The sequence below is a fragment of the Oreochromis niloticus genome, unplaced genomic scaffold (genome assembly GCF_001858045.2).
Source record: "Oreochromis niloticus isolate F11D_XX unplaced genomic scaffold, O_niloticus_UMD_NMBU tig00007364_pilon, whole genome shotgun sequence".
Classification (NCBI taxonomy): Eukaryota; Metazoa; Chordata; class Actinopteri; order Cichliformes; family Cichlidae; genus Oreochromis; species Oreochromis niloticus.
Genome location: NW_020328517.1, coordinates 157,847 through 184,015, shown reverse-complemented (window position 1 = coordinate 184,015; position 26,169 = coordinate 157,847). Strand labels below are relative to the sequence as shown.

Below are 26,169 nucleotides of genomic sequence, written 5' to 3'. Positions count from 1 at the left end.
TTTCAGTGTAATCTATCAGAATAGGAAAAACAGCAATGTGACTTCCAGTGTAAAATATTTATTTCATTTTATGCAGGTTAAATCTGTTCTGCTGAGCGTTCTCACACAAACAAAAGCACCTCCTCAGTGTTTAGGCATTACAGAGCCAAACATGAAAATGAGGAGACAAACACACAGAGAATGAACACAGGTAGGCCTATATTGACGCTGAACAACTTTATCATCATCATCATTTATTAATAATTGTTTTATTAGTATTATACCCCCTAGTATTGTGGAGAGTGTTGGAGAGGATCCTTTAACGTACTGACGGAATAGGAAGACATCTTATCTGAATCTCATCAGTATGCCCGATGGCCAGTCCAGCTGTGGTCGTGCCATCAGTTAACCCTTCACGTGCCAGCTGTGACACGCGTGCCCAGGGTTGCCGACCCCTGCTCTAAAGCATCTGATTTGGATTCCTGAGATCAAATATATTTTCCTTTGGCTTTGTTTTCTTCCCATTTGTGGCTTTAATGTAGTGTTACATCCTGTTTGTTTGCTTCCATCTGTACACATGTCCAGATTCACTGTTATGTTTCTATTCTTACATTGCTGTGTGATCACTGTTCCCTCTGCTGACTGATGTGACCTTTTGTATCTCACACTGATACTTGTCATATTTGTATCTGCGCCTAAAAGATAAAAAGTTTTCCATGCTAAAACACAGCTCCACCTCCTGCAGTTCTCCCTCTGAACCACTAGATGTCTCTGTTATCTAAATGAAGACGTGCAGCACAGCAACCACAGCAGCGCTCAGATCACACGTGTCCTGTTATTATGTATAAAAGCATGAAACAGGTGAGACAGGTGGGATCAATATTAATGTTGTGGAAATATATGAAAAAGCAACAGAAGAGTGAAAACATTTGGTGTTTCTAGAAAGATCTTTCAGCTCATAGCTGCTCACAGACTGTATTTACAAGTGACAAACTGCAACTCTACAGTACATCTACAGTATATATCAAATCTATTCTGTATTCAAATCTATTGAGTGATGTTTGAAAGTCTTTCCAGGTGAGTTTGATCCAGGAGGGTCTGAAGCCAGAGTCAGACAGAGACTGTGCAGAGACTGTAGAAGGACGGAGCAGCAGCAGAGCAGTCCAGATACACTGATGATCCTCTGTCAGATCCAGAGGGACACACAGGGATGATGCTGGACTCTACATTGTGTCTGACAGTGGAGCTGTTCTCAGAGCAGTTCACTCTGCAGCACTGACAGTCATCTGCACTTCATTCCTCTGTCAGTCACTGCTGGATGAAGCTCTCCTCTCCACCTCCCAGTAACATGGCCCAGTCAGAGCGTCTCTACACACAAGCTGCTGCTGCTTCAACCTCTCTGGATCATCAGGACACAGCTGCTCCTCTCTCAGCACACACACCGTCCTGTTTACCATCATCAGCTCCGCCTGCAGAGAGAAGAAGGAAGAGCAGAGGAGATAAACGAGTGTTTCCAGAGACTCTTCATCAGCTGTCAGTCAGTGATGCAGCACATCCAGTATAAAGAGCAGCAGGGACTTCAGTGCTGGGACTGTACTAGGACTCATTGTTGCTTCACTTTTTCTAATCTTTGGATTTTTATTGAAGTTGATGAAAATGTTTTTCCCTCCTAGTTTGAGTTTGGACTTTCATTCATTAGAAGAAGCTTGGTGTGTCCACTCTGAGCTCTGTAGGAACCCCAACAACAAGCCCAACAATCCAGATGGACGGTTCCAGCTGTTAACTGGAGGAATTCCATCCAAACATCTGCTCTCACTAAATTCTTCCTCACCTACAGACTGTGTTCTTCACTGCTTTAAACTTGGAAATGAATGCAGTCATTGGTCTGCGTGCTGCTTTGTTCAGAGAGCTGATTGGCTGTTGACAGCGTTTGATCAGAGAGTGTCAGCCGTTACTATGGTGACCATAAAGGTCAGAAACAGGAAGTGTTTGTGTCCAATCCTGAAGCCTGTCACCATTCTCCTCTCACAGCTTCACTGAGAAGCTGCAGCTTTACAGGAAACACTGGATCTTTGTTTCATACTGACTGTGTTTAGTACAATACTGCTGACAGCACCACCCACTCACTCCATCACTCTACTTACTCCACAGTCTCCAGTCTGTAGTCTGGACTCTGCTGAAGATCAGACAGCTGCTTCACATCTGGATCCTTCAGCTTGTTTGCCCACAGGTCCAGCTCTCTCAGATGGGAGGGGTTGGACTTCAGTGCTGCTGCCAGATAATCACAGCTGATCTTTGACAAACCACAGCTCCTCAATCTGTATAAAGAATGAAAGATGTAAGTTTATTAGACAAAGTGTGAGCTTGAAATCATTCAGTGTTTCATCATCTGTTCAGAGCTGAAGAAGGTTCAGAATGTAGAAGTTTAGAAAATGGAAACTCCAAACAGCTGAAGCCAACAGGAAGCAGCTTCAAACAGGAAACTGTGCAGAGTTTCAGACTATATGTCCTGATGCAGCCAGTTGGATTTTGGAGATTTGAATCTCTGTTCTGTGACTAAGTCCTTGAATCATTTCTTCCAGTTGGTCCAACAAGACAGACTAAGTATTGGACATGTGTTGTGGCTCCATTAGGGGAGCTTCTACATGTGATGTGATGGCCCCTCTGGGTCTGTCAGGTCACAGGACTGAAGAGAGCTCAAACTGGGCACACAGTTGTTCCAGTCTGGACCAAAGACTCTATACTGGGACTGAGGGACTGGTTTGACTGCACCCACTGGGACTTTTTAAAGGCTCATGTTCTCACTTAGATCATCGATTTCTACTTACATTTCTTTCTGGGAAAAATGGGGATTACTTTGAAAACAGGAAGTATTTTCCCCAATAAGCAGCCCTGGATTAGTAAATCACTCCAACATGTTCTCAGGCAGAAGAAGCTGTCTTGTTATGAGGGAGAGAAGAAAAAGATTGAGGCACAGAAACTTGTTGAAAGAGAGATAAAGCAGCTAAAATCAGGTGTAAAAGTAAAGCAGAGGATGAGCTGAATAAAGGACACTCAAGGCTGGCTTGGAAAGGAATGAAGTCCATGGTGGGGATGCAGAACAAGGAGCAAAGATGAATGTGATGCTGAATCAGCAGAAGACTTGGACTCATTGGATTCCAGCTTTGATATCATTGATTTCAATGAAGAGCTTTGTGATTGTAGCAAAGGGCTGGTAGCTCTGAGAGTCCCACTGATGAGGTGTTTGTGTGGAAATCTCTTAGTGGGACCAAAGAGAGAAAAAGCCCTGGTCCTGATGCTGTGGGAGGGAAATGATTGAAGTGTGCTGTGAGGAACTGACTGGGAGATTTTCACACATTTTCCAGTCCTCCTTGGAACAACAGGAAGTTCCCAGCATATGGAAACAAAGGTTAAGTGTCCTATGGCACTCAGTGATGATGGTGCTGTGGCCCCACCACCTCCACCTCTTTGTAAAGGAACTAACTGTAATCTGAAGCTTCAAATGGAACTAAGACTTCCTCCACTAGGTGGCAGTGTCTGATGAGAAAGTGTTAGTGGAGCTGGCCTGGAGTCAGAAACAGGAAGATGCAGGATTTGGGCTGAAATGGGGAAAAGTGGTTCGCACTAGTGCCTTAAAGCAAGAAGGTTGTAGGTTGAAGCTTGTTGGCCTTTCTGTGGAGGTTGGATGTTCTCCCACAGTCCAATGAAATGCTGCTTAGGTTCATTGGTGCTTCTAAATTGGCTGTAGGTGTGGATGTGAGAGAGTGCTTCTCTGTCTCTCTGTTGGCCCTGTGATGGACTGCTCACCTGTGCAGGTGGACCACGCCTCTTGCCCTATGACAGCTAGGGCACAGGCTGCAGCCCTGTGAGCCTAAGCTGAATAAACAGTTAGCAAAAATGATCCATAGATGGCCTGAAATTCCCCAGTTAGCAGTTTGGTAGATAGCTATGACATGCTAATCCCATCCAGCAGCTGTATTCTACCTGTAAGCTGATCCCTGCTGAGCCAAAGCACTTTTTCAGATACAAATTACAACCTTTAATAGAAACCTATTGGTCAGCATCTTATTAGCCTGCTGTTAGCTTCATTCCACAGAAAACTGAGAGAAACTAACAGAGTTGATAAAGAATAAAGAGAAATGTGCTGATTTAAAGCCTTTGAAGTGCTTCAGATGATCTCTGTCCACTTCTGTCCACTCATTCATTCATGTAAGCTTCTAATGCAGCTTTGATCTTCAGTCTGCTTCATGAAACTCATTCTAACCCTGAATGTCAGAGTCTTCCTCCTTCTCTTTCCCATCATTCATGCTGGCAGTGGAGGAGATTTGGATGTTGGACTGTGTTTTGGATGATGTGTGTATGTTTGTGTTGGACTGCTGTCTGTAAAGCAAACGCACATTTTGCTTTGGATTTCAGTGTCACACAGACTTTAAGGTGGAATGAAGAGTTGGAGAGTTTCACAGTGAATTATCCAGTGGAGGATTTTTCTTCTTCTTTGAAGGTTTGAAATGTGAACATTGTTCTGCTGCAGTCAATGGACTAAACCAGAGAAGAAGAAAACAGACTTTACCATGAAGATCCTCAGTGTGGATCAGTATAATATCAGCCTGATGTCTGCAGTTTAGTGTCAGCACAACTTTCACATCATATTCATCTCAGCACAACTAAAACATGCTGACTGACCTCAGAGTTTCAAGTCCACATCCTGGACTCTCCAGGAAACCACACAGATGCTTCACTCCTGAATCCTGCAGCTTGTTGTTGTAGGTCAGGTCCAGCTCTCTCAGAGGGGAGGGGTTGGATTCAGTGCTGCTGCCAGATAATCACAGCTGATCTCTGACAAACCACAGTCGCTCAATCTGTATAAAGAATGAAAGATGTAAGTTTATTAGACAAAGTGCTTGAAATCATTCAGTGTTTCATCATCTGTTCAGAGCTGAAGAAGGTTCAGAATGTAGAAGTTTAGAAAATGGAAACTCCAAACAGCTGAAGCCAACAGGAAGCAGCTTCAAACAAACACAACAAGAGAAAAAACTCTGAATGTTTCACATTAAAGTCGTACATTTATCATAAAAACAGGACAAAGACTTGAAAAAGTCGTGTTTTTCCTTCCAGGAACCACAAGGCTTCACTTTTAAAGGTGAAGTGTGAAAGAAACGGACATATTTGAAGTCCAACACCTTTTTCCAGTCACATGATTAAAGCAGACAAACTACAAGCTCATTTTCATTCCAACAAGTCATCTTCTGACCTGGACTAACAACACTGGTCTCTATGTGCAGCTGGCTGTGAGACCAGTGCTCAGGGAGCGTCTACAAAGTGCAACACTGAAAGAACATCACACACTCATTTGCTTCCATCATCCAACCTGAAGAGGAAACAGAGACGGCTCCCCTTCAAAGTAAAAGCTGCTCCTTTTGGACACAGTATCAAAGAAAGTCTACAGTATAACATCGAAAAGACAGAACAAAGTTTTGGTTGTTTTTAAATTGTGCAGAAATGAAACTACACTAAGCTCAATTATGTGACAGACATTTCATCCCATGTCAGTTTGGCCTCATCCTGGGCCGGATTATCCAGCACACACTCTGACCACAGGCCCAGGGGCCACGCACAGCTGGGCTCCATCCAAGAGACAGGAAACAAACCAACACAATAATAAAAAGCACCATGTGATCTTCTTACATCTTCAAGACAAACATAGTAAAAACATATTTGTTTCCTGATAAAATGATGTGACAGGTAGAACAGAGTAAAGTGGTGGTGTTACAGCCTTTCTCCCCTCTGCTGCCGAGGCTGTTAGTCTCTCCCAAACTCAGCTACAGGACTTCCAAATGAATGAAAGCAGCAGAAGTGGCTTTACAAATGAAAGAGGAAGAGGAGAAGAAGAGGAGAGGGAGGCCACCCTGACCATCACTCCAGCTGAAAACATCACACTTCCATTAAAGTTGGTGAGAAAATGTTGAGCAGGATGAGCTGCTGGCTAATCTGGAGGCTGTAGCAGCAGCTCACAGTCACAGTGGATTTCCACTCATGAAAAAGCTCTGGCTGCTTCATTTCTCATCTCATATCAGAGACTTTAGTGAAGCTGTACTGTGATGCTTCCATATTCCAGTGAGGCCTCCAGAATGATTTCAGCTGTTCTGTACACACACTGTGTGCCCTGTATGGCTCAAAGTCTCTGCAGCCTGTTTTTATCTGCTATCATCAGATCTTCATCATCCTCATTCACATCCCTCACACACTCTACAGCCTCATCAGCACTGACTTCATCTTCACTGACTGATGGAACACAACATGAACCTGTGGAGGCTGAAACACTGTCCTGTCAAACATCTCCCCGTCACCACTCCACTTCTGTCAGCCTTTAAATGAACCCTGCTCAAGTCTGTCACTTCTGTTTGGAGCCAAAAGGAAAAACTGTTGTTCAGTCGTTTGGAAAGACACAACATTTCTGAAAGCACTCAAACTTCTTCACATTTGTCTTCAGACACATCCTGAACATTTAGGAACTAAAGAAAGTTTCAAACATCAATCAAAGACCTGAAATATAGAAAAACAACAACAGCCACAGTCAGTGAACTCACCTCAGAGTCTCCAGTCGACAGTTTGGACTCTCCAGTCCAGCACACAGAAGCTTCACTGCTGAATCCTGCAGGTATCTGTTTCCACCCATGTCCAGCTCTGTCAGATGGGAGGGGTTGGACTTCAGAGCTGAGGCCACAACTTCACAGTGAGACTCTGAGAGTCGACACTGAGTCAGTCTGTGATGATAGAAAATATAAAATGTGTTATTATAAAAGCAGAAAATCTGCATCATAAACACAGACTGAATGTATATGAAGACAAAACAGAGTGAGGTCATAATCTGATGAATCTGCTCTTCACATCTGTGCTTCAGCTCCTCTTACTGTGTTTGACATGACACAACGATTGAGTCTCTCTCAGACCTGCAGACTTTTAATGAGAATCTTTGTTTGGCTTTAATCTGCAGATGAAGGAGGAAGATGGTGTCACATTTAGGCTTCCATAATGTCCACAGTCTGTCACTGAGATCTGATCCAGAGTCAGAGTGAAGACACACATTTGGACCGTTTCCTGTTTTGACTCCAGAACATTTTGAATGAGTTCAGCTCAGTGAAGAGTTCCAGCTGGAAAGATGATCTCTGTTTGCTACCTGCTGTCAGGTACGACTGTTCACGTCCACACGCAGGAAAAACCTGCTGACTGTTACCAAACGGAGCAGAAATCTCATCACTGGACAATAATGATGAATGAACTCAGAGCTGCTGATATCAGATCTGATTTCAGGGGAACTAAACACAGAAATGATTGGCTCATTTTAGCTTTCTGAGCCATTATCTGCTGGTGTGTCGCTAGTTGGCAGAAAATGATTTGTATTCCTGTTCAGGGCTTCAGTGTTTATGAGTCCAGATCCAGGTGACAGCAAGTCAAAATGATGTCACCTGTCTGTGTCCAGCAGCAGCCTGTATTCACTTTGAATATTGTTATAACCTGACATGGATCAGTTTGTCTTTGATTGGTTTGTAAATGTCACTGTTTCCATTGGACCTGAGTGACGGTACAAAGACAGAGAGGGAGAGAAAGGAGAGAGAGGATGGAGACAGCAAAGAGAGAGCAAACACAAACAGGTGAGAGTGGACAGGTGACCAAGGTCAGCAACCAATCAGAGAGCTTCTGTCTGACCCACAGTCACTGATGATGACTGCACATAACCAAGCAGTGTGTTACTCTGATATCAAATATGGATCCTGCTCTTCTAATAATGATCATCAGATGATATTATTGTGTTATTTTGTAGCTGAATACGATGTTTGTGTGATTATCAGTGAAAGAAGCAGTGAGGAGGATGGAGAGAGAGAGAGGACAGAGGGTGAAGTTAGAAACACTAAAAGGATTTTTCATGGATTTCATGGATGATTTGAGTGATTTCCAGCAGGACACTTAAACATGTCAGTGGACGTCCTAAAGAACATATTCACTGATATGAAACGTGTCATTGAACAGGATTAATATCAGTGGAAACATGGTGGAAACAGCTGTGACTGCATGGATGTGACACACTTCAAATCTGTTCTCCACTCTTGGATTTGGGATCCATGGAGCTGCTGCTGAGTCTGTACAATAAAGGATGGTGTGGAAGGTTGCAGCGTACGGACACAAACACTTTGTGCTTACAATCTGATTTTATTTTCAAAATTAAACTACTAACCTACACTGATCAATGATGTTAATGATCACATCTGGACTCACCCAGCCTTTCTGCAGTTCCTCACAGCTGGAATCAGTCTCTGTCGTCCCCGCTCTGATGTTTTGTACTTCTGCAGGTCCAACTCATCCAGAACCTCCTCTGACATCTGCAGCATGAAGGCCAGAGCTGAGCACTGGATCTCAGAGAGTTCCTTCTCTGATCTGTTCTCTGACTTCAGGAACTCTTGGATCTCCTGAAATAATGAGAGGTGGTTCATCTCCATCAGACAGTGGAAGATGTTGATGCTTCTGTCAGGAGAGATTTCATCACTGTTCATCTCCTTCAGGTTGTTGATGACTCTCTGGATGGTTTCTGGACTGATCTCTGTCTGACCCAGCAGACCTACTAAGAGTCTCTGGTTGGACTCCAGACAAAGGCCATGAAGGAAGCGAACAAACAGGTCCAGGTGGCCATTTTCACACTGGAGGGATTTCTCCATGGCTCTTCTCAGAAATACATCAAGTGATTGGAGATCTTTGTCATCAAAAACACTGTAAATCAGCAGGGTCAAAGATTTTGGTTTAAGGAAGTCCTCCAGCACCTCTGTCTTCCTGCTGGTGTGACAGTGGAACATGTAGACTGCAGCCAGAAACTCCTGAATGCTCAGATGAACAAAGCAGTAGACTGGTTTCTGGAAGATCACACACTCTCTTTTGAAGATCTCTGTACAAACTCCTGAGTACACCGAGGCCTCTGTCACATCCAGACCACACTGCTCCAGGTCTTCTTGGTAGAACATGATGTTTCCTTTCTCCAGATGTTCAAACGCCAGCCTCCCCAGCTTCAGAAGAACTTCCCTGTCAGCCTCCGTCAGCTCCTGTGGACTCGTCTCATGTCCCTCATGGTACTTGTTCTTCTTCCTCTTTGTCTGAACCAGCAGGAAGTGTGAGTACATGTCAGTCAGGGTCTTGGGCAGCTCTCCTCTCTGCTCTGTAGTCAACATGTGCTCCAGAACTGTAGCAGTGATCCAGCAGAAGACTGGGATACTACACATGATGAGGAGGCTCCTGGATGTCTTCATGTGGGAGATGATTCTGCTGGACAGCTCTTCATCACTGAATCTCCTCCTGAAGTACTCCTCCTTCTGGGCGTCAGTGAAGCCTCGTACTTCTGTTAGCCTGTCAACACATGTAGGAGGGATCTGATTGGCTGCTGCAGGTCGGGAAGTTATCCAGACGAGAGCCGAGGGAAGCAGATTCCCCTGGATGAGGTTTGTCAGCAGCTGGCTGACTGATGACTTCTGTGTGACATCAGACAGCAGCTTCCTGTTGGTGAAATCCAATGAAAGTCTGCTTTCATCCAGGCCGTCAAAGATGAACAAAAGCTGAGAGACAGCCAGCTTCTCTGCTGTGACCTTCTGTAATGTTGGATGGAAAACATGGAGCAGCTCCAGAAGACTGTACTGCTCATCTCTGATCAGGTTCAGCTCCCTGAATGAAAGCAGAACCACCACACTGACATGTTGGTTCTCCAAGCCCTCTGCCCAGTCCAGAGTGAACTTCTGCACTGAGAAGGTTTTTCCAACACCAGCCACGCCGTTGGTCAGAACCACTCTGATGGGTCTCTGTTGGTCAGGGAAGGCTTTAAAGATGTCCTGGCACCTGATTGGAGCGTCATGGAGGGCGTCCATCTTGGAAGCTGTCTCCAGCTGCCTCACCTCATGTTGGGTATGAACCTCTTCACTCTGTCCCTCTGTGATGTAGAGCTCAGTGTAGATGGTGTTGAGGAGGGTTCTACTTCCTGTTTCATCACTTCCTTCAGTCACACGTTCACATCTCCTCCTCAGACTGATCTTATGTTCATCTAAAACCTCCTGCAGACCAACATCTGCTGAAAGAAAGAAAAACAATGAGACTAAAGAGAAAGAAAACTCTTCAATGTCTGAACAACACAAGAAGTCCAGTTTTCAGAAATGAGTCCATCAGCAGACAGATGTTCAGTCTTACTTTGTGCACAGCTGCTCTGACTGGCTGTCTGCAGTCCAGCTCTGCTTCTGGATCTTTCTCCACACTGGGGACAGAAGGAGTCTCCTGATGAAGCAGACTGGTCCCAGTATGAGGGGATGCACTGTCTGCAGAACCAGTGTCCACAGCTGGTAGAGACTGGATCCTTCAGGACGTCCTGACACAAAGCACAGCAGGACAGCTGCTCCTCCTCACAAACACCACTCCTCTTCCTCCCTCTGTGAACACATTTCTTTATCACTAAAAACATTTACTGTCAGTGAAAAACATCCAGATGTGACCAAACTGCAGTTCCTCACAGTTCCTTTGATTTCATCAACACTAATGAGCTGCTCTTCCTGTCTGCCTGTCTTATTAAACACTGAGTGATGAATACAAACTCAACACTTCCTGCAGACTACCTGACTTCACAATAAAAGCTTTCCATCAGAGAGAGACAGTTATGACTTTCACTGTTTTACAGCCGCTGTGTGCAGATTATCTGGGTCAGTTCACTCTGAAGCAGCTCAGAAGTGTCCGTGTAGAGCCGTGGTCTGACTCACAGAGACTTCTGATTTTCTCTAGTTAAACAAACATGATGACGATGAGCAGGTTTCTCTTCTAGTATAAAACTCTGTCTCTCTGGCTGGCTCATGATGATATTGGTCTCTCCTGCTCGCGTTTTGCCTGCCTGGGTGGAGCTTGTAATGGCCTCTCGCTCTTGGTCCACACAGTTATGATGATTACACCACCTGTTGCTGATTCACCTGGGCTTACCGTTTAACCATTTAACGCTGCGGCATGGAGCAGTTGGTCGCTGGGACATTGACCCTCCTGTGTTCATGATCTCAGCTCCTTGCTAAGAAATCTCTCTCTAAATTCACCAGTTGGGTTAACTTTGTGTATACTTTGAGTATATATTTCCCCGGACCTGGTTACAGACGCTTACCTGTGATTCCCGTGTGTGGCTGTGTGAGTGGAGAGCAGGACAAGAGTGACTGAAGAGGAGTGAGTGTGGACTCCCTTCCCTCTTTTCCCTGGAGCCCTGGACCCCCTCCCCAACTCACTGTACATATATAGAGCACTGTGGTTCACCCTTTGGTAAATAAACTGTCACCTTTTTGTTTGTCAGAGCTCAGTCTGTGCTTGAGTTCCTCTGTTAGACGTGACATTTTGTTGGTTCTCTCTCTTCAGGTCCCTGTAAGTGTTTGATCTAAAACATTATATTTATTCTGCTTTGATTGTTTTGTGTGCTGAGGGACATTGTTGCATGATCCACTTTTTCTTATCACTCAAATATCCTGATACTTTCAGAAAGTTGGAGAGCTCTCCTGGCTTAGTCTTTGCTCTGTACTGCAGTACTTGCATTGGTTTCACTGGACAAGTCTGCATGTGAATCTACAACTGATCTGACATTGTGGCACAAACACAGTAAACAAACACTACGAGCACCTTGTTTCATGTGCAGTGGCTTTCTTCTCATTCTGTTACTGAACACTGTATGAAAAGCCTCTCACTGCCAGCATCCTTCCAGCCCCACGACAACAGGACCAACTCACATCTTCACAACAACAATTTTTCCCCTTTTCTTTGGAGAAACTGAGAAGCCAATAGGATTGTAGCTCAAACTTGCCCACAGTCCTGCTTCATCACTGCTCACTCCTACCTGTGTTGGTGCTCAGTGGACAGTCATAGCCTGCTGCTAGCATGAATGCTAAATGTACTGCTGTGGATGATCAGCAGAAAAAGATGTTGTCAGTTTGACTGTTTGCTGTATTTAAAGTGTTTTTCTCAGTTCATCTGTATTCAAAGTGCATTGGGGGCTTTAGCTGACAGCTCTTTGTGCTAACAAACTAAACTCTCTTAGTTTAAGCCAACAGACTTTACCAAACACAAAGCCTGCTGCTGCCTCCATGGGTTAGCTTGTGTGACTGGTGTTTACACCAATGAAATCTAAATCACACTAACGTGTCCTCCAAGGTGTTTGGTGGGAGCACTGAGTGAAACATAAGAGCTCTGGTAAAATAACAAACAGGGCTGTGAGAGCAACTGAAGTGATAAAAATACTGTTTAAAGATTAAAAACACTTTGATGTTCTCTCGTCACCTAATAAGTCCAAACCCTGTGAACTATTTTAGCTTTAATAATTGTGGATTCACGTGTCCTGAACCCATCTTTGGACATTTGTAATTAAATATTTTAAAACTCCATCAAAGACTCCTGATGTGGCTGTTTGGAGAAGGAAAAGAGGGACAAAGTGGAGCATCGAGCTGAGGCTTCATTCACTGCAAACCTACAGTTATGTTTCCTTATTTCTGCTGTTTGCATGTTCACAGCTGAAATAAAGCTGCCTCTTTGACTTCATCCTGTTGTGTTTGGGTCCAATCCTGCCTGCCACACAGCGCTACAGGACAAAGTCTAAGATTTTTATCTTTTTAATGAATCTTTGGTTATATTTATCCAGGAAAACACAAACATGTAAAGGAGTCATCACAGGTCTCTGACCTCATTGGTCCAGGTTCAGCACTGAAGTTTGGAGGGTGACCTTTGGACCGGTCACTCCTCACAGACGGACAGCTGGATCCTGCAGACTGTGACCTCTGACCTCTGCAGACACAAACATGTTTTATTCAATGATCAATTCTCTGATAAAGTGATTGAAGCAGCTGTGATCACACAGACTGCAGATACTGCAGCTGTTTCCTGTCAGCAACAGTCCTCTTAGATTAGAGTTCAGCTTTTTACAGGAAAACAAATGTCCCTGAATGCAACAGTGAGACACAGTCTGCCTGTGTGGCTGTGATAGCTGCCGTTAGGAGCGCTCATGTGTTTGCAGTTAGAGGAGGAGATGTTACCATCATGGACATGTTAACAAATCCTGCAGCATCACGTGGCACAAACACTTTGTGTTCCTGTCATCTGCAAGCAACAGGAAGTTCATTAATAAAGGCGGGATGGAGACGTGACTGTGATGGTTCTCTTTCATCCAGCTGTTACACACATCTGGGCTCACACGACGAGCCTTTGTCTAATACAGCAGCTGCTCTCTGAACACTTTTCTGAAGAGGAGCTGCACAAACCTTTGTTTGCTTTCTAGAGCAGCGTATCAAAGTCCAACTACCCACTGCTAGCAGCTGTTTCTATCATAGTTTAGGATCCAGATGTGTGAGGTCTAAATTTACACCTCTGATTAAAATACATAGTTAAAAACAGCCAATTGAGTCCAAATGTGTCTTAAAACCAGATAAACTGACAGTTACAGCTGAGCCTGTGTGTCCTTGGAGACACTGCTCTGCTACAGAGATGCATTTTAGAAACCAGGAAACATCAAAATCATTTAAATCAGAGCGTTCTTGTTACTAACAGCTCACCTCTCTGCAGCAGAGACTTTAAAAACAATGATGACATCTTTAGACGTGTCACTCTGTAAGGACACAGAGATGGGTGGAGGTCCAGGCTGGTTCCTGTGAATAATGATGGAGCAGTGATGTGAGTGCTGAGCTGTGACATGGAGAAGAGTCACGGACAGTTAGAGATGGTCATCTCACCTCTGAGCTTTGGTCTGGCTCTCATGTTCCCCACACAGAGTGCTTTTAGAGGGAGGGACTCCCTCCTCTCTGTCCTCACACTGATCCATGCTGCTCAATTCACATCAGCTCACACACACTTTCTACCTTCACCTGCAGAGGAAACACAAATCAGCCCAGCAGACACACTGACTGACCCACTCAGCACCCACTGATTAATTCAGACACATTTTAATCCCCAAAAGTTGATTCTGTTCATCTGGATGTTTTCAGTGGGAGAAACGTTTCATCATCATCCAGGTGACTCCTTTAGTCTCAGCTGACTGTAGGTTTCCAATCTTATAAACAGGAAATTTGTATAATGGGCCGAGAGGTCATGACCATTGACAGAGAGTTGGGGAATGGCTGGAATCACAGCATTGTAAGATGGTGACAGATGTACCCTTAGGCCCCCTCCTCAATTCAGAGATGGTCTTTCCCTTTTCACGTAAATGGCCTCCTTGACTCTGAGTCGTCCACAGTTCTATGTTGGTGGATGTTGTTAGTTTATTCAAATATTGTGCACTAAATAGCAAAGATGTTTATTAATGCCCCTTGTGTTGTTCAAAGCGGCAGAGTTTACAATAAACTGAAAAAAATACTTGAGTTGCACTGACACTGTTTAAATTTTTTTTTTCATAATTATTTATTCTGTAATATGTTGCATACAACATGCTTTTCATTTTAAATAAATGTTTTTAATTCCAAACCAGTCCCTTGTTTTGTTTTTGTTAAATTATAGGACTAAAGCTGTTACCTGTAAATTTAAATCATGTTTTTATTAAGTACTCTGTATCGGTATTGGCGAGTACTGAAATGCAAGTACTTGTACTCGTACTCATTTCCAAAAAAGTGGTATCGGTGCATCCCTATTAAATACTGATCCGTATGTGTAGGTTTACGGTACACGTCAGCTTTTAGATGTCCCCCATTACTGATGGAAATCTCACAGTCTAAGAAGGCTAACCTGCCACTTTTCATATCCTCCCTGGTGAATTTGATGTGTCGGTCCACCGAGTTCATGTGATCCGTGAAATGTGGTACTTCCTGAGATTTGATTTTCACCCAGGTGTCATCCACATATCTGAACCAATGGCTTGGTGGTGTTCCAGGGTAGGATAACAAAGCCCTCTTTTCCACTTCTTCCATGTACAAATTGGCCACGATGGGTGAAACTGGGGAGCTCATGACACACCCATGTTTCTGCCTGTAGTACTGACCCTTGTATGTGAAGTAGTGAGAGTGGTCCTGTTGCTGAGGTTGGGGTCATCCTAGGGCTGTGCGATATGACCAAAATCTCATATCCCGATATAAGCCATCTATCGTCCCGATAACGATATAAATGACAAAAATTTAACATTTTCTGTAAATTCTGTGAATCTCAGGCAGCTCAACTTGTGTGAAATGTTTCCAGCTGGGCGTCGTGTACCTGGAGTGTTTTAACTGATGCATGAAACGATACATTTTTAGACATAAGTTGTAACAGCCTCCATTTTCTTCGTGAGTATTTATTACACGTCGTGCTGCGGGGAAAAGTCTGTTCTAACGTTTGAGTCTAAGGTTTATTTTTTAGCACCTGACAGCTCTTTTTTGCTTCTCATCCGTAAATACTCTGCATCTTTCACGTGATTCAGTTTATTTTGAAAACTTGAGCTTTATTGTGAAAGGTTTATGTGGAAAAAATAAACAAGCGGACACGCGATGGTGTTACCGTCGTTGTTGCTAACGACAACGCATAAAAACAGGCGCTTGTCCGTCCGTAGTGTGGTTATATTAAATATAAGAGAAAGAGAGAACTTTAGGAAATTGATATAGCCACTACAGTGACCATCAAAACGATGAAAAAATATTGCCGTAAACAGTTTATTTTGCGACACCACGAAACAAACGATAGCGTAAAATGAAACGATAGACGTTTTCATATCTTCATCCGATATATATCGTTATATCGAAAAGCCCTAGGTCATCCTGTAATCTCTTACGAACTACCTCCAACGCTTCCGTGACTGGGATGCAAGTGAAGAGAGATGTAACATCGTACGAGACCATTCATCTGCCTCCATAATGACATCTCTCACCTTCTCAACAAAATCCAGGGTGTTCTGGATGTGGTGTTCAGAGCTGCCCACCAGCGGGTTGAGGATCGAAGCCAGAAACTTGGAGATGTTATAGGTGACCAAGTTGATCATGCAGACAATCGGTCTTAAAGGTGCACCCTGTATATGTACCTTCGGTAAACCATACAGACTTGGTGTAGACTCCCCTGGGTACAGCCTGTGGTATGAGGTTTCGGTCAATAGCCTTGCCTTGTTCTAACTGCTTCAGACAGCCTATCACCCTCTTCCTGTAGCCACTTCCTGGGTTTCATTTCAGGGGCTCATAAGTATTTTTGTCACTGAGCAGTGACAGAATTTTCTCATGATAGTCTTTCTGGTTTAGCAGAGCTGTGCACCTACCCTTGTCTGCTGGAAGGATGATAATGCTGTTTCATTACTAAGTGATGTGAGTGCCTTCCTCTCCTCCATGGTGATGTTGGATGCTGGGGGCTTTGCATTGCTGAGACAGGCTGAAACCTTTGTCCATAGTTGCTCTGCTTCCACTTCTGCAATATTATTGTTTTGTTGTTTCGAATTGTTGTTTCTGTGGCTGTGATCAGCTCCACTAGTGGGATTTTTCTCAGCGTCACAGCAAAATTCAACCCTTTACGAAGGATGTTTTTCTCTGTTTGTTTTCCTTCCATCTTATAATGCTGTGATTGCAGCCATTCCCCAAATCTCTGTGAATGGTACTCGTGGGCTTTGATCAATGGTCATGAGAATTTGCATATTAATGATCAAAGAACTGACCTCCCAGCCCATTGTTCCTTCAGTGGGCTGGTTTCAGTCATTGTGCAAATGTCCTGTTTATAAGATTGGGGGAAACCCCTTTTTGGGGTTTTACTGGATGATTGAGCATCCAGACACTTTTTAATATTTTACTAATTTCTGAAGCTTTTTACCAACTTTGTTCAAATTGGTCTGCTGTCATTTTATTGTTGACAAAAAGAGATTTTGAGTTTGACTGTTGACGTTTTCATGTAGGACTGTTGCTGCAACACCAGGATGTTACTACAGAATACACTTTATATTGTGAGCACTTGGATGTTAGTCCAGTGGTCCTAAACTGACACACCTGCACCTGGATTCATTCTGACCAGATTTTAGCCCAACAGTGTTTCATACTTAATACATCAGACACAAACTCTGCAGCTGTCATTGTGTGCAGTGTGTGTGCAGCGGGACACCGTGTCCTATGAGTGTTATACTACAATAAACAGAGCCTGACCGCGGGCATAAAGAGGGCAAAAACCCACTTATGCTCTAAAGATGAAGTTCTATTTCTCTTCAAATGACCCTCAGAGCATGTGGAGGGTCATTAAACGCATCACAGATTACCTCAAGAACAACAGGCTGAAGAACATAAAAACAAACGCAGAGTTTCTGTCTGATGGTTTGAACATGAAACAGGAATTATTGAGCAAAAACGGCCAGTTTACTAACTCTGCAGAATTTATGAACTAACATCAGCGCATTCACCTACAATACACGAATGAATATCACCAGTTAAAGTGAAAAAGGAAAAAACCTGCATACAAATACAACAGCAGAGAAATGCATTTTATAGATGAAATGTTGGCAGCGACTCTTAGGACAGCCCTGTCTCACTGTCAGCAGTTAATCAACATCCACAGACTGCTGGAGGCAGGAGAAGCTGCTACAGTCATCAGTCAGTGGATCCACAGTAACATCGACTCTGAGTTCAGCTGCTGATCATCAACTAACTGTTTCTGTCTCGTTCCCAGACTCTGATCTCACATCAAACGAAGCAGATTTATGCTGAAACTAAGCTGCACACAGCTGATGTTAGCCAGGAAACAGTACAGACTGCTAACGTTACCTTAACATGGAGACGATCAACTGCGCCACAACATTCACGAAAGCGAAAGTAAAAGTGACGCAAGGAAACGATCAGAGAGGCGTTTGAGGGACGTTCAGAGTCAGGAACCTCAGAAACGGATCAGGCTGGAGTTTAATTCTGTTTTCATCTTTAGAAACATCTGGAAATAGTTATAAAAATGCTGCGTAATAAAGAAAAATAGTGTAGATTAGTTTGAGTTGTGTTTAGCTGAGCTGTGTCATTTTGTGGAGGAGCAGCAAGACTTTCAGTGTGACTCTCAGGAGAAAGCCTCCCACATGTCTGTTGTCTTAATAGTGGAATTATCTGGAAAATGAACCAGTTCTTATAAGCTGCTTTTCTATATGAGCAGTCAAAGCATTTTATACAGCGTGCTTCATTCACACAAGCACTTCTTTTTCTAACAATGACACTATGATGGATGCATCAGAGAGGAAGTCGGGGTTCCATATCTTGCCCAAGGATACCGTGGCGTGCAGACTGGAGCAGCCAGGGATCAAACCTCCAACCTTCCAGTTAGTAATTCTACCTGCTGAGCTACAGTCTGTACTTCCTGAACACCACACCCTCCTTTTGCTTCTTTGTTTCCAGTAGCAACCAGGACCATAATGAACCCTGACTCCAACAGACACTCAGGATCCACCTGCCCAGTAAGTCACCCACTAACTGTAACTATCAGAGCCCTGACCTTCTGCAGAGAGTCACACTGAACACGGCAAGTGTCCCTGCTCTCAGATACAAAACCTGCCTTTAAAAGTTAAGAGTAATGAAATCAGCAGTTCTGATTCTATAATTTGTAGTCTCACACACTTGTGCACTTTTGTTGTTTGGTTCATTCATATGCTGCTGTAAACAACTAATGAGAGCGAGGGAACATTTTATAAACCTTTGAGTGTCCATCAGGATCCTGTAGAAACAGCTTCCATCTCAAATACTAAACATCATTATTTACATTGTGTGTTTTTTTAAAGTCACTCTAGCACAGATTTCTTTAGCCAAATGTCTTTCTGTGTCTTCCATACAAACATTAAACATGCAAATACTCAACACAGCAACACTGAAAGCATTGGAGTGTAAATTTCCTCAGTTTTTCAAATGCTACTTATTTCCATTATACAGAAGAAAAGACAAACATTTCAAACAAAGGCAGCCAGAACATCTTTCCTGTGCCAGAATGTGTGAAATATAACATGACAAGAATCAATGTCTACACCATCAATATCCTCACTTTAACTGTCTGTAATGCATTGAGCTAGTTAGCAACAGGAACATTGACTGCATATGCACTGAAATAATTACTGATTGTGCTGTTGCATAATCTACTTAAAATATATAGGCAATTCTTCTTCTAGAAAACTTGCTGGGTGTGTAATCATTATACTGAAATCATAAAAATGAGATGTTGTGATAAGAAAGACATTTGTGCCACGCACAGTTAAACAGTGGGCATATCTGCTGCATTTGTAATTAAAAGAGAGAGAAACAGAGAAGGGACATGTTTTTGGTTTTTTAAATAAGAATTGAATTTGCTCATGTGCAGCCTCAGATTGGCACTGAGGCTGGCCAGCAGAAGGTGAGGGCCTGGGGTCCTGGACTGGAAGGAGGCATTGTTGGTAAATCTGCTGACTTTGTGGTGGAGGCTTCACTGTGGATGCATAAATGAGTTTGCGCTCCATGTTTTGAGGGTCATGAGCTTCGCCTGGCACTATGGGTGGGCTGAAATATTGCAGGTGCACGTAGAGTGCGGAGGGTTTTTGCCGCAACGCTTACACTTACACTGGTAATGGTTTTCTGTAAGTCTACATGCCTGGAAACATTCTGATCAGATGCCTAAACTGAAACAATGAAAATGCAATCAATTCAGTAAGGATATATGTGTGACAATGAAGAACCGACAACATCAGCGTTGCAGTTTAGCACGTTTTCATTGGCTTTCACACTGCTCCTGTAGCACACACGCCACCCTCTCCTGCGGTCCCGCCAACATCTTTAACAGGGAAGACATGATTAGATGATGGGCTCAGGTGTGTGAATCAGCCCCCCCTGACACCACACCCCTCCCCTGCAGCTGAGCCACACACCACACCCTGCCACAACATGATAGAAACGGTGCATTGATGCCATTAGCGTGTGCCCTAACAATCACTGCTGGATCTCTAGGTGACGATTCCTTGAGGATGTACCATCTGAAGGTGGGCCCGGCTGCAGATATTCCACTGGACATAGGAGAGCTGGACCTCAGCCAGCTGACAGCCTCTCTTACAACACCCTCAGGGCCAGAGGAGCCCTGCCTGCTGAAGATGCTGCGTAACGCTCACATTGCTGAGTGTCTGTCTGATAAGTGAGAAGTCTGCTAAACAATGAGACTCCAAAACCCAAATACTTTATTAATCTCTAAGTAAAAGACAAAGAGGGGGAAAGTAATAAATTAAAGTATGGAGAAAGAAACAGGAGCAGCTGAAACGGGCTGCATGCACACACAAGAATAAGCGTTGTTAACCCCCATCTGTTTTGTTCCCAAGGAGATCGGTGAGCACCTTGTTAACGTCAAGAAGAACGGTCGTCATGTTCCCAGCAGCCCAGTTGCTGTTATGACCAACAGTCAGAGATTGGTGATGTGAGCCGTGTGCGTGTGAGTGGACCGGGCTGAGCGAGGCCAGGACTTTTGAGCCTACAGAGTTCTACATTGACACTCGTCATGCAGGTATATGCTCAGTGAAAGTATAGATACTGTGATTTTTTTCATTTTTTAATCATTTAAATAAAATATTTGTCAGTCTCATCTTTTTTATATTAGGCTGCGGTGGCTTGAGTCTTTCCATTGAAGTGGAAACAAACACTGAGGACCAACAGGATGGCACCTGCAAGGTCACCTGCTGCCCCACTGAACCAGGAAATGACATCATCAACATGAAGTTAAGTTTGACCAATATGTGCCAGGTGCTTACCATAAAACAGTCGGGGATTACAGAGAAGGGACGTGTTTTTGTTTTTTTAATAAGAATTGAATTTGCTCATGTGCATACACAAGAAGTGATTTCACAGTGAAAGTAACAGGGGAGGGCAGAATGAAGGCGAGCATCACCAGACAGAGGACAACATCAGCTGCAAATGCTGACAGCCAGTGTGACCTCAGCCTCAAGATCCCAGGTGAGATAAGCAGGAACTGATATGTAACTATACATCTGTGCTCAAGGGTCAAAGGGGGGAGGTTACCAGCCTTCTAGTGGAAATATTCTCTTATGCAGCTGACGCTAGATGATCTTTAGACTTGATGTTTGTATCTCTACATCTCTGTATCCTCAGAGATCAACATAGCAGGTTCACTGGACAGGTTCACAAGGCTGACACGATGGAGGGAGAGAATAACACCTACTGCATTTGTTTTGTACCTACTGAGACTGGTGTGCATGCCGTGTGTGTGAAATACAATGTCGCACCTGCTTCAAATTTCACATACAATTATACAGTATCCACACTTGCTGATAGGTGGTAATCGACTTCAGGAGAACAAGGCGATCTGAGCACTCTACCCTCTACATTGATGGGGAGGAGGTAGAAAGGGTAGAAAGCTTTAAGTTCCTCGGAGTCCACATCTCGGCCGACCTTACCTGGTCCACCAACATTTCCCACCAGGTAGGGAAAGCACAACAAAGGCTGTACTTCCTCAGGAAGCTGCGTCAGGCACAATTACCCCAGAGACTGCTAGTAAACTTCTACCGCTCCACCATCGACAGCCTGACTTACTGCTTCACACTCTGGTTAAACTGCTGCACTGCGGAGGACAAGAGGAAACTGCAGCAGGTGGTGAGGAAAGCAGAGCGGGCAATTGGCACTTCACTAATTCCCCTCAGAGACATTTATGCTGGCAGACTTCAGCAGAAAGCCAGTACCATCATCATCAAGGACCCCTCGAACCCTGGACACTCACTTTTCCCCTCTTCCCTCTGATAAATGCTACAGGTCCATCAGCTCAAAGACAAACAGACTCAATGGAAGCTTCTACCCACAGGCTGTCAAACATGCCCTACCTCCACCCTGATTGGAGGTTAGCTGCACTGCCAACACTCATGGACATTACACTTTATCTATAAACCATTTTTTATACTATAATGCAGCCAACATTCCTGCCTCTATAAACTGTATTTATTATAGTAGAAGCAGCATTCCTACCCCCCACTGTACCTCACAATGCACTGATCATTCACTGCTCCTTACATTTCACCTGCTCCTCAGATGCCATGTGTGTGTATGTGGATATATGTGTATGTATGTATGTATGGGTGTATCCGTATGCACACATGTGTATCTATAACTTGTACATATCTTTCTTGTGTAAATGTAAACGCCTGTGTTATTGTGTAGATACTTACGTCTTTGTGTTTTACACAGCGGAGAGATGCCAAATTGTTTCATTGTTCTTGTAATAGTGACAATAAAGAGCTATTCTATTCTATTCTATTCCCAACAACATAGGTGAAATTAAACATGCTTCCTGAACAACAGCATGGGTCTATAGAGCTTAAATGACTCCAGCTCTATCTTGTTATGGTTATTAAAATGCCTATAAGCAGCGTGACCTAGATGAGGGTAATCTTAAAATAATAAAATATATATTACCCCAAATTGATGACATAGCCTTGGAAAAAAAAATTGTAATAATATTCATTTACTGTCTTTCATTTCTCTAGTACATCAAACAAACAGCAGTTTCACAAAACTTAGCAAGCAGTTTGCTAACTGTAGCATGGGAGATGGGTGGTCTCGTAGGGTGTCTTGCATTGAAATCTGCTGCAATGACCTGGTTACTGCGTTCACCAGATATCAACACAATTTCGATCCGCTCCTCACGTGTTAACCTCTTCGACATGTCAATGGCTGTGAACAAAGAGAAACTTGTAAATAACTCATGAAAGAATAAAGTTACGTTGAAACCAAGCACACCATTGTTTTTCATGTGACATTACCAATAAGTTTGATGTGTCACATGGCCCTCTTCCTATTGAAAAAACAAAAGTTGTATCCAAGATGGCCGACTTCTAAATGGCCACCATGGTCACCACCCATCTTGAGGAGTTTGCCCCCTCACATATACTAATGTGCCACAAACAGGACTTTAATATCACCAACCATTCCCATGTTATTACGGTGTATCCATATAAATGGCCCACCCTGTACATTATGGACTTGGTTACAATACTTATAATGGTAAATGGTAAATGGCCTGTATTGGTATAGCGCTTTACTTATTCCATATGGAAACCAAAGCGCTTTATACTACATTCAGTCATTCATACATTCACACACACACATCTTGACTCATAACATCTACGATCATGAAATAAAATATTAGCAATAGCAGAACTAGTATAATGGACAGATTATGCAGCAATGCCGAAAATTATAGCTTTGAAGTGGGCATGTGTACTTTTGGAAATGCCAGTTGACTCAACTGCTTTGTATTTCCTGTATCAGCTAAAGATTACGTAAAGTAAGGGGGAAGTTGACTGGAATACCCTGCTTAGCTTGCTCCCACTTGCTTTGGTTAAGCAGAAGAAAATGAGCGAGCGAGCGATAGTGTGGGGATTATTATAAAAACAAAAGGAAAGAACATGGAGGTAGGGAACATATTTGAGAACACAGATGTTGGATCATAAGCTGTGGCTGAAAACTTTGTCTTGGTGCATCAAACAGTTTTGTGCAATTCTAGAGTAACAGTGTAGTTTTCAGAGTGAATAATGAAATGAAAAGACAGCTAAGTAGTGTTGTCTTCTTCATCTTCACTGTTGTGTGGACTTCTAATGGCAATGTGATGATCCATGAATGAGTGTGTGCTTATCAGCTCCCCCCGACCCCCCATTCTAAGCTGGCGTTGTCCTTGGTAGCCATGACAACGAGACGTCCACCACGACTCCCAGTTTCATAAATACAGGGCCCCAGCACCCAAAAAGGAAAAAAAAAATCGTGATTCCTTTGGGGCATCTATCTTGCCACTAGTGTGGCAAGATAGATGCCCCTAAATGTTAGGAGTGGTACTACACCTCTCTGTAGAGAACAAAAAACCCAAAGCACAGAAACAATGTTTTATAGTGTTTGTGTGCTTTTGACAGAGGAAGATAGGACAGAACATCATTAAAGGGATTTGACTTTGTGAGATCACACTGAAAACGCACCACTTGGTTCACTCTGAGATATTTTCAGTCTGGAAAGATGAATCTGTCGGGCTTTAGGCTGCTTCTCACTTTAAGCAGTTCATGTTGTAGCTGTAGCTGATGGACACAAAAATTACATTTCATATTTTAGATATTCAGCTGCTGACTCTGAAGCCAACAGGGCTCTTGAGTGTGGATGATTGTGTTGGTACTGGATGCTGTGATAAACAGATGTTAGTGGACAAACCGCCTGCTGGCTGAGCTTCTCTATTGAGAGCTATTCCAACACAAGAAGATCTTATAACTGTTGTGTGGATCTGCCTGTCCAGGTCGTATCAGGAACAAGGCTGGAGTGGACGATAGCACAGCCGATGTCGTCCTGTCCCTTAACATCATTTCTGCCAAGAACATCAAGTCATCCCACAACAACAACAGGTAGCTGAAACTCCCACACTGAGTCAGTTTGAGTGAGAACACACTAGTCACAACATTTGAAGGTGTAAAATGTTTCCATTCACAGATTTTGAAGGTTTCTTGTTGCCTTCTTGCTTGTATTCTCTTCAGTTATTATCATGAAACACATTTTCTTTTAAAACAGCCAATGTGTTACATTGTTACACTTTGTCATGATTGAGTTCCTGCCATGTAAAAAAATCATTTTTGATGCTTTGTAGTAATATTATCAGTTCAAATCTATGTATGTATCCTTGTCTGTATATTCTCTGAAGCCACATTGGAGTCATTGCGTCACACAGTGGAAATTTGTATTTATCTTGTATATTGGTTCTATTCTGATTTTTAGTGTTTATTTATGAGTGTCGTTTTATTTGCATGGTTTTATTCTGTTTCTGTTGCATGGTGTTAAGGGTCCGAAATTGAGGACGAGAGTAAAACAATCATGGTCCAGAAAAGGTCAATCAAACAATTGATTTTAATGAATACACGCAGCGTGGGGAGATGTAAACTGGAAACCATCAGTTGTAAATCCCCAACCAAAAATACACTTCAGATTGCTTTTATAACATCAGGGTATTATGACGCCCCCTCATGCGTTTACAAGCACATAATTTGCATGTACAGAACATTATTTGCCTCTTCTACAGACACTGATCAATCTTAAGAGATAACTGCAGAGACAGGAGTTCCCCTTTCTGGCATCCATCCAAATATGGCGATGGGGTCCCCATGGACTTGTCCTCCTCTCTGCGTCACCTGTTGCTAGGCAGACTCAAATGCAACAAGAAGCTGAATACATTCAGGCCTTCACTCAGCCACTATTTTACTGTAACAAAATACTCAGCATATAAGCTTTTAAGATTATAGATTTAACTCAACGATTTAAGTGGTTCTAACTGCACCTGTAATAAACATGTTAATATTTGATTATGATAACCCCTGTAATACAAATTATAACATAATGCCAGCAACTTCAATAAACACTTTGATGAAATGATAATTACTGCAATGATAAGATGATGGTTATGTAAAATAATCCCTATAATTCCACAATTCCCTCTCTTGACGTCTTCCAAAGACGTCACTACACCATTCCCAGGTCCACTACCTTCGCTCTGACCCTCTCTAACCGTCCCCTGACTCAGCAAATCAGACAATAACCTCATGTCATCTACGTGGTCCAGTAATAAAACGCCAGCTCCCACTTGAAAACACTTCATGCTTAAGTGGTCTCTGCTCCTTTCCTGGGTCCCTCTCTAGTGGAAATCTAGTGGAATGGACCCTCGTCATCAATCACTAAGTAAACTAAATTGGCGCAGGTCTCAAATAAGAAGCAGAAGACACTTGGGCCCTCGCTCAGGCCTGCTACTAGATTTATGTGTATTGTAAGCATGCATGCAATTAACCTGCTATGTTCCCATCTTCCCTCAACATGTATCACCTGGACACTCTCACCAGTGAAGCTTAAAACCCTCTTGGATAGAACATCAACTCTAAACAAGCACAGATATGCAATGTGTATAAAATGAACTAAACCTGTGAATAGAATGAATGTGATGACAAACATATTCAATGCAATATGAACCCTGTAAACAATATTACTGATAAACAATGTTTCCTTATTATTTTGTCATAAAATAAATCAAACAAATAACTTAAGCTGTGTGACGGCACCTTGCGTTTACGCCAGGCTGTGAGCTGCCCTAAATCTACTTGCTACACCCCCTTTTTCACCTAGTTTAATTTTTTCAATCCTAGTTTAAACTATTCCTAACTTCCCTCAGTGCACACTGTAAAGTGTAAAAGATACAATTAGCTTTCTCCTGGTAAAAGGTCCTACATTATTT

At 43.1% G+C, this 26,169-nt stretch overlaps 1 protein-coding gene and 1 long non-coding RNA gene across 9 annotated transcripts in view; both read right to left on the bottom strand.

Moving 5' to 3' along the window:
- Positions 1-1,309: 1,309 nt before the first annotated feature.
- Positions 1,310-26,169, bottom strand: part of LOC102077585 (protein NLRC3) — a 135,273-nt gene continuing 110,413 nt past the window's right edge. For 5 of the 8 annotated variants that reach the window (XM_019355160.2, XM_025904840.1, XM_019355155.2 and 2 more), the window contains 2 exons: positions 6,567-6,743; positions 5,267-5,419 (listed from right to left, as the gene is read on the bottom strand). In XM_019355160.2, the coding sequence (XP_019210705.1) occupies positions 5,326-5,419; positions 6,567-6,743 (271 nt within the window). In that variant the 3' untranslated portion in view covers positions 5,267-5,325. Of the gene's footprint in view, positions 1,449-2,123; positions 2,298-4,662; positions 4,705-5,266; positions 5,420-6,566; positions 6,744-26,169 lie in introns of those variants that run through there. The other 3 variants (XR_002060125.2, XM_019355156.2, XR_003218243.1) reach the window with 3 other exon arrangements.
- Positions 10,024-13,804, bottom strand: LOC109199828 (uncharacterized). The gene is made up of 4 exons (XR_003218246.1): positions 13,743-13,804; positions 13,566-13,658; positions 10,198-10,433; positions 10,024-10,081 (listed from the first exon to the last, which is right to left on the bottom strand). It is a non-coding gene; the product is annotated as an uncharacterized LOC109199828 (long non-coding RNA).